This window comes from Monodelphis domestica, chromosome 1 (genome assembly GCF_027887165.1).
Source record: "Monodelphis domestica isolate mMonDom1 chromosome 1, mMonDom1.pri, whole genome shotgun sequence".
In the NCBI taxonomy this organism is placed as follows: Eukaryota; Metazoa; Chordata; class Mammalia; order Didelphimorphia; family Didelphidae; genus Monodelphis; species Monodelphis domestica.
Genome location: NC_077227.1, coordinates 479,124,108 through 479,136,995, shown reverse-complemented (window position 1 = coordinate 479,136,995; position 12,888 = coordinate 479,124,108). Strand labels below are relative to the sequence as shown.

Here is a 12,888-nt window from a genome sequence, read left to right as displayed (position 1 = left end):
TACAAAATCATGAAAATGATGAATATTTACAAATATGGAAAGGCATATGAATTGATATAATATGAAATAGCAGAACCAGATGTGAAATCAGAATCTGTTACCCTCAAAACTACGATTCTCAGCAAAAACTACGATTCCCAGAACCGCACTCACTTCCAGTCATTACGTGCTGAGGTAAACAGGATATAAATTGGGTGGAGTTCCAGATCTAGCTCCTCTTTCCTTCCTGTCCATAGCTTTGGTGGAGTGAGCATTCTGAGCAGGTAGAAAACTTAAGTCACCTGGTTCTAGTTTGTCAGATAATAAACTTAAAAAATATAATACTTGAAGTGTTAAGATGTTAATTTAGCTCTTACACAGGATAACAAAATGATGTGATGCAAATATTAAGAATTATGATAAAATAATTGAAATTGAATAATGTGAAATTACCATGACCAACCTTAATCCTACCAAAAATTAGACAACCATAACCCAGCTTCTTTGCAGAGGTAAGAGACATGGATGTGGAATACTATGTAGATCTTTTTGTTAGTATATTGTCTAGTTTTGAATAATTTTTTTCTTTCTTTTAGAAATTCATTAATGGCTCTCTGGGAAAGGGTAGCAGAAGGCCATAACATGAAAAATAATGTTTGTAAAAAAGCCAAAAACAATCAATGAAAAATTATCTTTTAAAAATTTATCTTCAGTGTGCCTTGGAAACTATCAGAAGGCCAACCCCTAACTTATCACAAGAATAATTCACTCAACTCTACTTTTTAGCAATTCTTATAACCGTCCAACTTTCGTTAGTTTTCAAAATCTTACAGAGAATACAGATGAAAAATAGAGTGGATATGGGAGAAGACACCTGGTTCACTCTCAATCCCCACTGCCAAACATATATCCCTAAAGGCTCCAGAACTTCTTTTCACACGTCTTGTAGAAAAAAAAATATGCCACATATTAAAACTGTTCTTTATCTTTACTAGAAATTCATCCTGCCATCTTATAGTATAGAATAGTAGTAGTCTCTCGGTAACGGAGGATGACTATTGTCTTTGTGTGTTTTTGTGCACAAAGACACTTGTGCATGAAGATTTAAGTGGAAAAGTCAATGCACAGAGACAGTCATCCTGCCATCTAACTTTCTTTTAATTCATCATCCCTATTTTGGTCCATTTTCTTCCATTGTGAAGCTAGGTGACAAGTAGACAGAATACTAGAATTGGGGATCAGTGATACAGGATCAACGCTCAGGAGAAACTAGGACTTTGATTTATAGATCTGAGTCATGTACATAAAGATGAAAATGAAATGAAGGGGAGGTGATGAGACCATAGATGGTACAGAGAGGAGAGGATCCAAGAGAGTGCTGAGCTCATGACCTATGCCTAATGGGTTAATTACAAAGCCATGTGTTCTACCTGTAACTGAGAGCTTTGTTACAAAGCAATCTTTTTTTTTTTTTTTAAATAAAACCCTTACCTTCCGTCTTGGAATCAATATTATGTATTGTTTCCAAGACAGAAAAGTGGTAAGGGCTAGGCAATGGGGGTTAAGTGATTTGCCCAGGGTCACACAGCTAGGAAGTGTCTGAGGCCAAATTTGAACCCAGGACCTCCTATCTCTAGGCCTGGCTCTCAATCCACTAAGCTACCCAGCTGCCCCCCTCCTCCCAAGCAATCTTTCCATTAATTTTTGATTCTCATTATTATATTTTCCATTTGGACTGAAACAGAGGCAGAGACTGGATCTGTGATTGCAAAGATAACTTTCCAGTGAGGAAAACACTGTGCCTTATAGCATTATCATACAGGGTTACCTGATAAATTGAGAGTTTAAATGACTTGCTTAGGGTCACACCTACTATATGTGTTAAGAGGTAAGACTTGAACCTAGGTGTTCTTGAGTTTGAGGTTGGGTATCTTTGATGGTATGCTGCCTTGTCTCTTCCACAAAGCAATTTATCTAAACCTTTACTCTAGCTTTCACTAGTTGATGACTTCATGTCAAGATAGAAGCCATTAGATATAAACTCCCATTTCTCCCACTTTACTCCTTAAAAATTTTCTGGGCCTTCATTTATCCCCTCCTTTGATCTATATTCAGAAGAGGAGGAAGTTTTTACACTAGAGGCACAGTAGTACTAGGCTTGGAGTCAGGAAGACTGGAGTTTGAATCAGGCCTCAGGCACTTACCTTGTGGGACTTTGGGCAAATCACTTAATCTCCATATGCTTCTGTTTCTTATCAAGTGTAAAATGGGGATTATAGCTGTACCTACCTCCCAGGGGTGATTGTAAGGTTCAAATGAAGTATTTATAATGTTCTTAGCACACAGCCTGGCACACTATAGTTATTTAATAAATGCTTGCTTGTTTCCTTCGTTCCTTTCTAAGCCTAACCACTTTAATTATGCCCTTGATACTAATCTTTCCTGTTGATTTTGGGTGTTGACCCACCAATTATTCTCTTTCTCATCTTTAATCTTTCTCTTTGTAATGTCTCCTTTTTGGCTGCTTAGAAGCATTCTTAGAAAATAAAAAACTTTCACTTAACTATTTCCTCAAGCTATTAGTTTTATCTCTCCTGCTTTTATGCTAAATTCCTAAAAGAATGGTGTCTAGTTGCAATCTGACTTCTGATTATGCCAATAAACTATTCTCATAAAGATCACCAATGATTTATTGTATTTGAAGACTTATAAATCAGTCATCATCTTCCTTGACATTTCTGTAGGTTTCTACACCAAGGATGACCAGCCATGCCTGGACATCTTCTTTTCCCATGGACTCTCTGTCACTACTTATCTCCTGACTACGTATCTCTAACTACTTTACAATATTCTTTGACACTGAGTGATAGATCATCTTTATATCTCTTTAAGTGTGGATGACCTTTAATACCTTTTTCTGAGTCCTCTTACTCTATATACCTTCTCTTGTTTATTTCATCAAATCTCATGAAGTCAATTACCTCTTCTAAGCAGATTATTACCAAATCTGTATATCCAGGTCTAAACTTGTTGCCTATATTTCATTTCCTCTCACTTTTCAGTCCTTTGAACTTCCAACCTCATCACACAAAGAAAATGCTCTCTCCAAAATTACCAATTATCTCTTAAATGCCTGATGATCTTTTTTTTCCCCCGATTTCCTATTTCTTGACCTCTTTGCAGCATCTGACACTGTTAATCAACTTATCTTCCTGGATAGTCATTTTTCTGACTTTTTTCTCCTGGATCTCCTTCTATTTGGCCACTCCTTCAGAATTTCCTTTGCTAGATCATCATCCATATCATGCAGTCTTCTCTGATCTTTCCAGCTTTAAGTATTCTTTTGTTCCTCAAATCTAAAATTTTAGAGATGGAAGGGAACTCGTTAGTCTAACACTTCCCCCAAAAAGAATTTCTTCTACAATATGCCTTATAAATGGTGATCTAGCCCCTGCTTTAAGATAGTCAATGAAGGGAAATGTACTACTTGCTGAAGCATCCCACTCTACTTTGTGATAGTTTTATTAGTAATGTTTTCCTTATATCAATTCAAAATTTGCTTCTTTATTATTTCTATCCATTGATCCTGGGATCTTCTCTCTGGAGTTAAATAGAGCAATCCCTTTTCTACATTATAGCCCTTCATATATCTGATAATTATTTTGATCCCACTAAATCATCTCTTCTTTTTTTCAACAATCTTTGTATGGCACAAATTCAAGGCTTTTCTCTGTCTAGAGACCCTCCTCTGGATACATAAGCTGAAAAAATATTAAACTGTGGTACCCAGAACTGAATAGAACACTCCAGAGACAGTCTTATCAAATCAGAAAAAAAGTTTCTTTATCTATGAAAGTTATGCCTTAATGCATACCAGAACTATATTAGTTTTGTTTGTGGTATTAAACTATTAATTCAATCTACCTAAAACCCACAATTCAACTTAATTTAAAAAAATATTTATTCGACATCTATTGTGTATTAGTTCCAGTTCTAGATGCTGAGTATAGAAAGAGGCTATGTTTTTGCCTCTTTTTGTATATCCAGCACATAGCACAGTGCCAAGTAAATAGTAGGAACTTAATAAATGTTTAGTGATTAAGAAACACTAGGGACACAAAAAGCAGGGGGAAAAACAGACCTAGTCCTTGCATCCTAATGGAGGAGACCATATCTAGATACAGAAAGGACTTTTAAGACATTAAAAAAAAAAAGCTCTGTTAGGGAAATAAGAGTAAGGCCTCCAGCAGAAAATAATATTTGAATAAGACTTAGAAGAAAGTAAGAGGGGGAAAAAGTATAAGTATCAAGAAGATAGCTTTCTCAAACAATTTAGCCATGAAGAATGAGAGATATGGAACAACAGTTAATAGGGATGGGAAGATCAAGTATGAGTTGTTTGTTTGTTTGTTTGTTTTTAAGAAGGTAGAGATAAAGAAGAAAATCATTCCAAGGATGGGGGAAAATATGTGCAAGGCTAGACAGGCAGGACAGAAGATGTAATGTATGAAGATTAACTAGCTGGTTAGTTTTATTGAAATAGATTGCATGAGAAAAAAATGTGTTATAAACCTAGAAATACAGGTTGGGCCCACAACATAAAAGTCCTTAAATACTAGCAGTTTCTATTTTGCACTATAGAGACATTAGGGACCATGAAAATTATTTGAGCAAGTTAATGAAATAATCAAGCTTACTTAAATTTTAGTAGTATCAATTTGACAACTGTATAGAGAAGGAACTAAAGAATAAAGAGGCAGATTCAAGGGACCAATTGGGAGACTAATATAATAGTCTAAGTTAGAAGTGACAAAATACTTAAGTAGGATAGTTGTAGTATGAATGGAGAGAAAGGGATAGACATAATCAATGGTATTAAAATCAAATGATGGGGGGGGGGGAAGGATATAGGAGGTAAGTATAAATGAAGAGTCAAACAAACAATGATGTAAATTTATGGTATCAGATTCAGATCGATTTGTAAATTAACTTTGGTATCAAATGGTTGCTATTCGTCCCAACTTTGTGTCACCTGCAAACTTGGTCAGCGGGTCAGCTGTGCTTTTATTCAAGTAAACAGCAAAGAGCCAACAACACATATCTAGATCACCCTAATAGATACCTTCATCTAAGATAATTATCAAAACATTAACGGTAACTCTTTGAGTACTGTTCATAGAGCACTTTATCTGGACCTCTCCTTTGCCTCCTCATTCCCTTTCCCGTCAACCAACTCTCTTCCCATGAGCTACTCCTCTACCCATGCACAAAAATGATAATACTCTCAATCTTGCTATCACCCATAAATATAGTACTTCCATGGCCAAGAATTCTGAAAATTCGCGAAGTCCAGTCATACCCCAACTGAAAAGTCAAAGAATATGAAAAGGCAGTTTTCAGATGAAGAAATCAAAGCTCTCCATAGTCATCTGGAAAATTTTCCTAAATCACTATTAATTAGAGAAATGTCAAATGCAACAACACTGAGGTAACAACTGACACCTATCAGATTGACTAATATGATCATAAAGTTTAATAACTGTTGGAGGGGATGGGGCAAATTATCGGAGGAGCTGTGAGTTGATTCAACCATTCTGGGGAGAAATTTGGCACTGTCCAAAGAGCTATAAAACTGCATACCTTTTGATCCGAGTAATACTACTATTAGGTCTGTACACCAAAGAGTTAAAAAAAAGGGGGGGGGGCGCAACAGGGGACATAATAGTACAAAAAGGCTCACAGCAGCTCATTTTGTGATGGTAAAGCACTAGAAATTGAGGGGCTATCCATCACCTAGTAAATGGCTGAATAAACTGCGGTATAGGTTGGTAACGGAATACTATTACACTATAAGAAATGACAAGGGAGATGATTTCAGAAAAACCTGGACAGACTTACATGAACTGATAAAAAGTAAAGTGAGCAGAATCACAAGAACACTGTACACAGTAACTGGAATAATGCATGATGATCAACTGTGAAAGGCTTAGCTATTCCAATGACCCAAGACAACTCGGAAGGGCTTATGACAAAGAATGCTATTCACCTCCCAAACTGATGGAATATGAATACAGATCAAAGCATACTATTTTTTCACTTATGTGTTTTTACTTTTGGATTTTGGTTTTATATAAACATTCTTTCATAACATGACCAGAAATAAGTTTTGCAAGGTCATACATGTATAACCCAGATCAAATTGCTTACCATCTCAGGGAGAGTGGAGGGAAAGAAGGGATGAAGACAATATGTATATTATAATTTCAAAAAACATCTGTAAAATATTATTACATGTAATTGGGAAAATAATATATTAAATTTAAAATGAAATGTAAAAATAAGTTTAGAAGTTCAAAAGTTCAACTGTTCAATAATAACCAGTTTTCCTTTTTGAATTAAGTTTTTAAAAGTTTAGCTTAAAATATTTTTTTCAAATGATTCTTACCTTCTTTTAATTCTAAGACAAAAGAGTGACATGGGCTAAGCAATGGGGTGCTAGGTATCTGAGGCCAGATATGAACCCAGGTCCTTCTGACTCCAGGCCTGATTCTCAATCCACTGAACCACCTAGTTACTCTTCTCAATCTTGTTGATCATCGAGATGGTTTCTGACTCACATGATGAAGTGACCTCATTTTTTACCAAGGATAACCCCTCTATTTGTTCCATTCCATCTCCTGCATCAGACTGCCTCACTCTGTTACCACCTATTCTCTCACTTCTGTATATTGGTTCCTTTTCTACTGCCTACCTATTACTACCTACTACTAAGAATGGCCATGTCTCCTTTATTAAAAACAAAACAATTCACTTGGTTCTTTCTTTTCCACCAACTCTTTTCCTATGTCTCTTCGGCCTTATGCAGCAAAATTCCAAAGGTCACAATACATAACCCTACTTTCTTTCCTTTCATTCTCTTCTTTTACTCCTTATAATCTGGCTTTTGACCTTAACATTCTATTAAAATTACACTGCTTTCTCTAATTTAAATTACTGAATCTCATCCCTTAGAGTTAACTCTCTAATCTAAGTTATTCATGATCTATTAGTTGTCAAATGTAATGGTCTTCCCCCAATCTTTATTCTCCTTGACTTCTCTTTGAGGTCAAAGTCTTTGACTTAGTTGATCACTCTCTTCTCTATAGTTTTTGGGATATTACTATCTCATGATTTTCCGCCTATCTATATGACCACTCTTCCTCTATCCCCTTTGTTAGATTCTCCTTCAGATCGTGCCTTCTAATGCTCTGTTTGATAATCAAAACTCTTCTTAACCTAGCCCACTCCTATTGTCCCACTCTTTCTATTTTTACATCTAATTTCCTGACATGTACCCATTAATCTTGCTGTTCCATGAACAAGACACTCCATCTCTCAGCCCTTGACATTTTCCTTGGCTGTCCTCCTGTATGGAATGCTTTCCCTCTACCATTTTAACTACTAACCTAATTGGCTTCCTTTAAGTCCCAACTAAAATGTCAACTTCTACAAAAGGCCTTCCCAAACCTTTCTTAATAATGATTTCCTATTTATCCTGTATATATAGCTTGGTCTATATATGACTGTTTTTATGATGTCTCCTCCATGTAGTACAATGTATACTCTGGGCATTTAATAAATGTTTTACCAATTGAAAGTTGAAATGAATATTGAATTCCCTTACTCCTATAAATAAAATTTAAGTTCCTTTGAAGCAAGGGTTGTTTTTATTAAAATCCCAGATCCTAGAAGTGCTTTACAGAAAGCACTGAAAAATATTTGTTATAACCTAGTGTCTAAAATCTTTGCTACTGAGGGAGGCTAGTGAATCTCTTGACATCAAGAGTTCTGAGGTGCAGCAGGACTAAAGTCAATCAGGTGTTTTCACAAAGTCTTTTATTAATAGGGTGAACTCCTGAGAGCAGAGCACAACTAACCTGCCTAAAGAAGATCTAACCAACCAAAGCTAGAAAAACTGAGCAGATTAAAGCTTCCATGCCAGTCAGTATTGGAACTGGACCTATAAGAATCCTGTATACTGCCAGCATGGGCAAGGTAGGGAGACCCATTCTAAAAATAACAACAACAATAATCATCATCATCATCATCATAATTATTATATACATATATAAAAGAGATGTATATATTGAATTGAAATTATATAAGAATTTAAAAAGTGAAATTAGAAACAGTCTAAATTTTATATATTTATTTTAAAAATGAAGTGGAGGAACAGAGAGTCGGTGATCTCGCTTAATGCATAATTATCCCCCAAAATCTGGTCCCCCAATCTCTCAGAATAGGCTCTTTCTCTTATTCTTTGAAAACAGAGAAGTCTCCTGGTGATGAATCAGCTAGCTCTAGGTAAGATAATCAAGACAGTCCAAAGCAGGTTAAGGGGTGTACCTTTCCTTGAAATAAAAAAAAATGGTCAAACATGTTTCAATAAACTTGAACACAAAAGTTCTAATTTCTATAAGGAGAGAAACCAAGGTCTTGATACCCCCAGTACTGTCACAGTCAACATGGCATAGTTTTGCCAATAACTGACATTTACAGGGTATTTAAGGTTTATGAAAGTTTTTTCCTCACAATAACTCTACCATTATTATCCCTGTCTTCTACACATAAAAATTAAGGGTTTGATGAGTGTCAGTGACTTGATCATAATAATGTAGCTATTTATATTAAGTGCCGGAGGTAGAATATGGATTTAAGTTTCCAAATATGAAAACCAGAGTTATCCATTGTATCCTCGTCTGTGCTCTATGAAAACAAAGAAAAGTTGATGCCGCTAGGGTGCTCAAGTGTTCCCAGAAGACAGTGAGACCAGATCATCTTGTAAAAAACTTAAAATAAGTAAAACAAGGAAGTGTATTTGAAACTGAGCAGGAAATCTGGGTTCCTTCAAAAAGTCACTTGTCAAAATCTCCAACAAAAGTCACAACACAGAACATCTCAATCTTCATTTTATGTACTTCTTAAGTGGGTGAAAAAAATTTGTGTGCCCTAAAGAGATTCTGTGGACTTATGACAATATGTAACATTTCAAGCTTCTTAACCTCAGTAGGTCTCAATTTACCCAAGGGTAAAAAAGGGGGAGCGGGGTTGTTAGGCTATCAATAGTGTCTAAGATCCTTCTCAGCTCTAAACCAATGATTCTAAGATGAAGTGATTTAACTTGTGAGCATCAGTTCCCTCATGAGTAAATAAGGATAATAATAATTATAAGTATCTAAATTATATGGCTTGCTATGATGACCATATGAGATGATACATGTTAAATGCTTTGCAAAATTTAAATCATTATAAAAATGTCATGGCTGCTAATGATGTTAAAAATAAGGACCTGACAGAAGAAATCAAAACCATGTATAAACAGGATGAGGTAAATATCCGCTCTGCTACTAGAGTTGTCCAGATGATGCTTTCAATGGGCATAGAAAGATGAGCCTATAACTCATACTTTTGTTCAGTTATGGGAGATTGTTTTATCTACTTATGCAATAGTGTTCAACCACTGCAAAAATAGATAAAAATAGCTTCTCATAATACTTTGAAAGGTTGAGAAAGGCTTTCTGTAGCAGGTAGAATTTTAGTTAAGATGTGAAGTCAAGAAAGTCAAGGCACAGAGTTGAGGAGGGAGAGCATTCCAGGCATAGGGGACAGAGGACAGGCAGAGAAATTGCCTGGAGCCAAAATATAAAATATTTTGTTCCACATAGAGCAAGGCAGCTAGTATCACTGCATCAAAGTCAGTGGTGGGGAGTAAGGAAGAAGAAAACTGGAAAGATGAGGAGAGGACTAGGTTATGAAGGGCTATGAATGCCAAAGAGAATATGCTATTTCTGATCCTGGAGAAGGAGTGCAGAGGACTGTGACATGGTTGGATTTGGACTGGGAAAATCATTTTAGTGGCTGAAAGAAGGATGGTTTAGAGTGAGGAGAGACTTGAAGCAGGGCCAGCAGGCTGCTGCAATACTACAGGTGTAAGGTGATGTGGATGTGAACCAGAGTAGTAGCAGTGGCAGAGAAGAGAAGGTAGCATATTTGAGAGATGCAAAAATAAAATCAATAGGCCTTAGCAACAGTCTGGATACAGAGGGTGAGAGAGAGTGAGGAGTCAAAGATGAGACTTAGGTTGCAAGTCTAGTTGAGTGGGAGGATGCCCTCAAAATAGCAAAGTTTAAAAGGGAGGATTTAGGGAAATAAGATAGTGACCCATCCACGATCCATGGCTATCTGAACATTATTGAAAATATAGTATAAGATGATTAGGAATAATAACTAACCATTTGGTTAAGTTTCATCTCAGGATATGCTTATTAATCCTCACTTGTCCTAAAGACTTATGGCTAAGATTTGAGTTGAAAGAAGTACTGAAATTGGCCCAACCACTACCTCCATAAGCCCTTTCTAGTTGCATACTGTAAACACTATAAAACAATTCCACAGTCTTGTACATTAATTCTCAGGATTCATGATGCAAAAAAGGACATTAAATTTTTTGTATTTCTCAGCTAAAATTGTAGGGAAAAAGCAAACTAACGCTGAATTCAGTCTTAAGATATCAATCCATGTGAAAAGGGGAAAAGGAAATCCACATAATCTCTTTGCCTTATTTGTGTGTTACTTGTAAATATTACTGCAACCCAAATAATAACTGTCTCTGGTTGCAGTGTTTATCATAATCAATTCCCTAAGGATTTAAGAGGAAAAAAGTGATAACACCAATTTATAAAATGAGGGAGCTGAACTAAATGCTCTATGTGGCCCTTTTTGCAGCTTTTAATTTATGATCCTATTAATCAAAGAAGTCTCAAAATAGGAGCTAATCAGTTGATTCAGAATTCAAAAGAGAATGTCTGGATATAAAGTTTGGACATAATATCTAACACTAAGCCTACAGCTGAAGTGAACAATAATAATTTAATTTTAAAAAACTTCAACAGCTACTGAATGTTTTTCCCATCAGATCCATGTTTTAAACATTTTCTTCCCTTTACCCTATTCACCAACCTTATTACTGTCCATAATATAAAAATGAAGCATACTTTTAAAACACTTTCCTTTATTTAAGGAATGAAGCTTCACAAGCACCCTCTTCACAACTTATCAAATGAATGTATTCTGTTAAACAACTCTCAAAACTTTACCTTTTGCTTAAATATAGCCTTTGATGGATATGGCAGTTTCAATCTATTCAACACCCTATAACAGGCAAAGTCTAGTTCCTCACAAGAAGCCTACACCAGCAGTTAAGGAATTGAAGAGACTTAATTAATTCACCCTATAATTTTTCCCACTCCACATTTTATTTATAGTTTACATTTGAATCAAAATCTACTAAAATATAAGACTGAGTCAGAGAGAAAACTATTAAGCAAGTCAAACTAACAACAAAAACCCTAACTTTATAAATTAAGCAATGTAACAAGAAGTATTTGCAACATCTTCCAGTTAAAGAAACAAATACCATATGTCTTAACCTTAATAACATAGCATTAACATATTAAAATGAGTTGTTCTACTGTTTGAGGTTATCCTTCCTTATACATTTAAGTTAGTATGTTCATATTCTTTGGCCCTGCAATTCTATTCTTAGGTCTTTAAGCTAAGGAGATTCAGAAATAAGGAAAACAAAAAAACAAAAACAAAAGTTCATATGAGCAGAAGAGACCTCAGAAGCCATCTGATCCAAACCCTTGATGTTCCAGATGAGGAAACTGAGAGTCAAGGAGATTCTTGCCCAAGATCATACAAGTAACAGGTGTCACTGCATCTGTACTAAAATATTCATAACTATACAATTTGACATCGAAAACACACATATACCACAAAAACAATTGTAGACATAAAATTTGCAAAATTATTGGAGAAAAGCTAAATAAATCATAGCTCATAAATAAAATGGGATATTGTTATGCTTCATGAAATGACACGTGAAGTATACAAAGACAAAGAAAAAAAGCAATGAAGAATTTAAAAAAATCAAAACCAAAAGGGCACTATACCCATTACATTTTTTATATAAACCCTTACTTTCTATCTTAGAATCAATACTGTGTATTGGTTCCAAAGCAGAAGAGCAGTAAGGGCAAGGCAATGTGGGTTAAGTGACTTGCCCAGGGTCATACAGCTAGGAAGTGTCTGAGGTCAGATTTGAACCCCGGACCTCCCATCTTTAGGCCTGGCTCTCAATCCACTGAGCTACCTAGCTGTCCCCTACCATTACATTTTTATCAGTCAGGACTTGGAACATTTTTTTTGGTGATATTAAAGCATTAGAAACAAAATGTATGCCAAATGACATGGGAATGCCTTAATAACTGGCATATAAACATAATGAAATAATTATTTTACAATAAGGAACATCAAATTTGAAAAATTAAAGGAAATATGGTCAGATTATGTGAACTGCTACATACTGAATTTGAACCAGAAAAAAAGTAGAACTACTGTAATGAAAATGAAAAGAATAAAATTAAACTCAGTGCTATGTAATGATCAATCATCAGTTAAGAAGAGATGACAAAATGAGCCTCACTTGTTTTTTATCAACTTAATTAAAATAAAAGCAACTTAAAGGCAATCCTGAATAAAAAGAGAAGTCTATCAAATGAGAGAAAAAATTTCATCTTGGGGACTTAGTAACAATGTATATATTTTATTCTATTACCTAGAAAATAATCCCTTTTCCACAGCACTGCCCTGAAGCACACTACCTTGTTGTCCAGATCAAAGAGATAGGAATCCTCTTCTCTGACATCAGCTTCTGAATCAGAAATCAGCTCTCCAACATATCTATAGAATGGAAGTAAAAGGTGGAAATGAGAGACCTATACACATCCACTGATAAATATCAAAGCAACCCAAAAGTTAAGATTACTAAACTAGATGGACACATGATGTGCCATCCTCAAACCACAC

The 12,888-nt window shown here is 35.4% G+C and overlaps 1 protein-coding gene across 19 annotated transcripts in view; it reads right to left on the bottom strand.

Moving 5' to 3' along the window:
- The window catches only part of EHMT1 (euchromatic histone lysine methyltransferase 1), a 315,365-nt gene that overhangs the window by 33,855 nt on the left and 268,622 nt on the right, over positions 1 to 12,888 (bottom strand). For all 19 annotated transcript variants that reach the window (XM_056823296.1, XM_056823283.1, XM_056823287.1 and 16 more), the window contains one exon: positions 12,684 to 12,762. In XM_056823296.1, the coding sequence (XP_056679274.1) occupies positions 12,684 to 12,762 (79 nt within the window). The remainder of the gene's footprint in view (positions 1 to 12,683; positions 12,763 to 12,888) is intronic.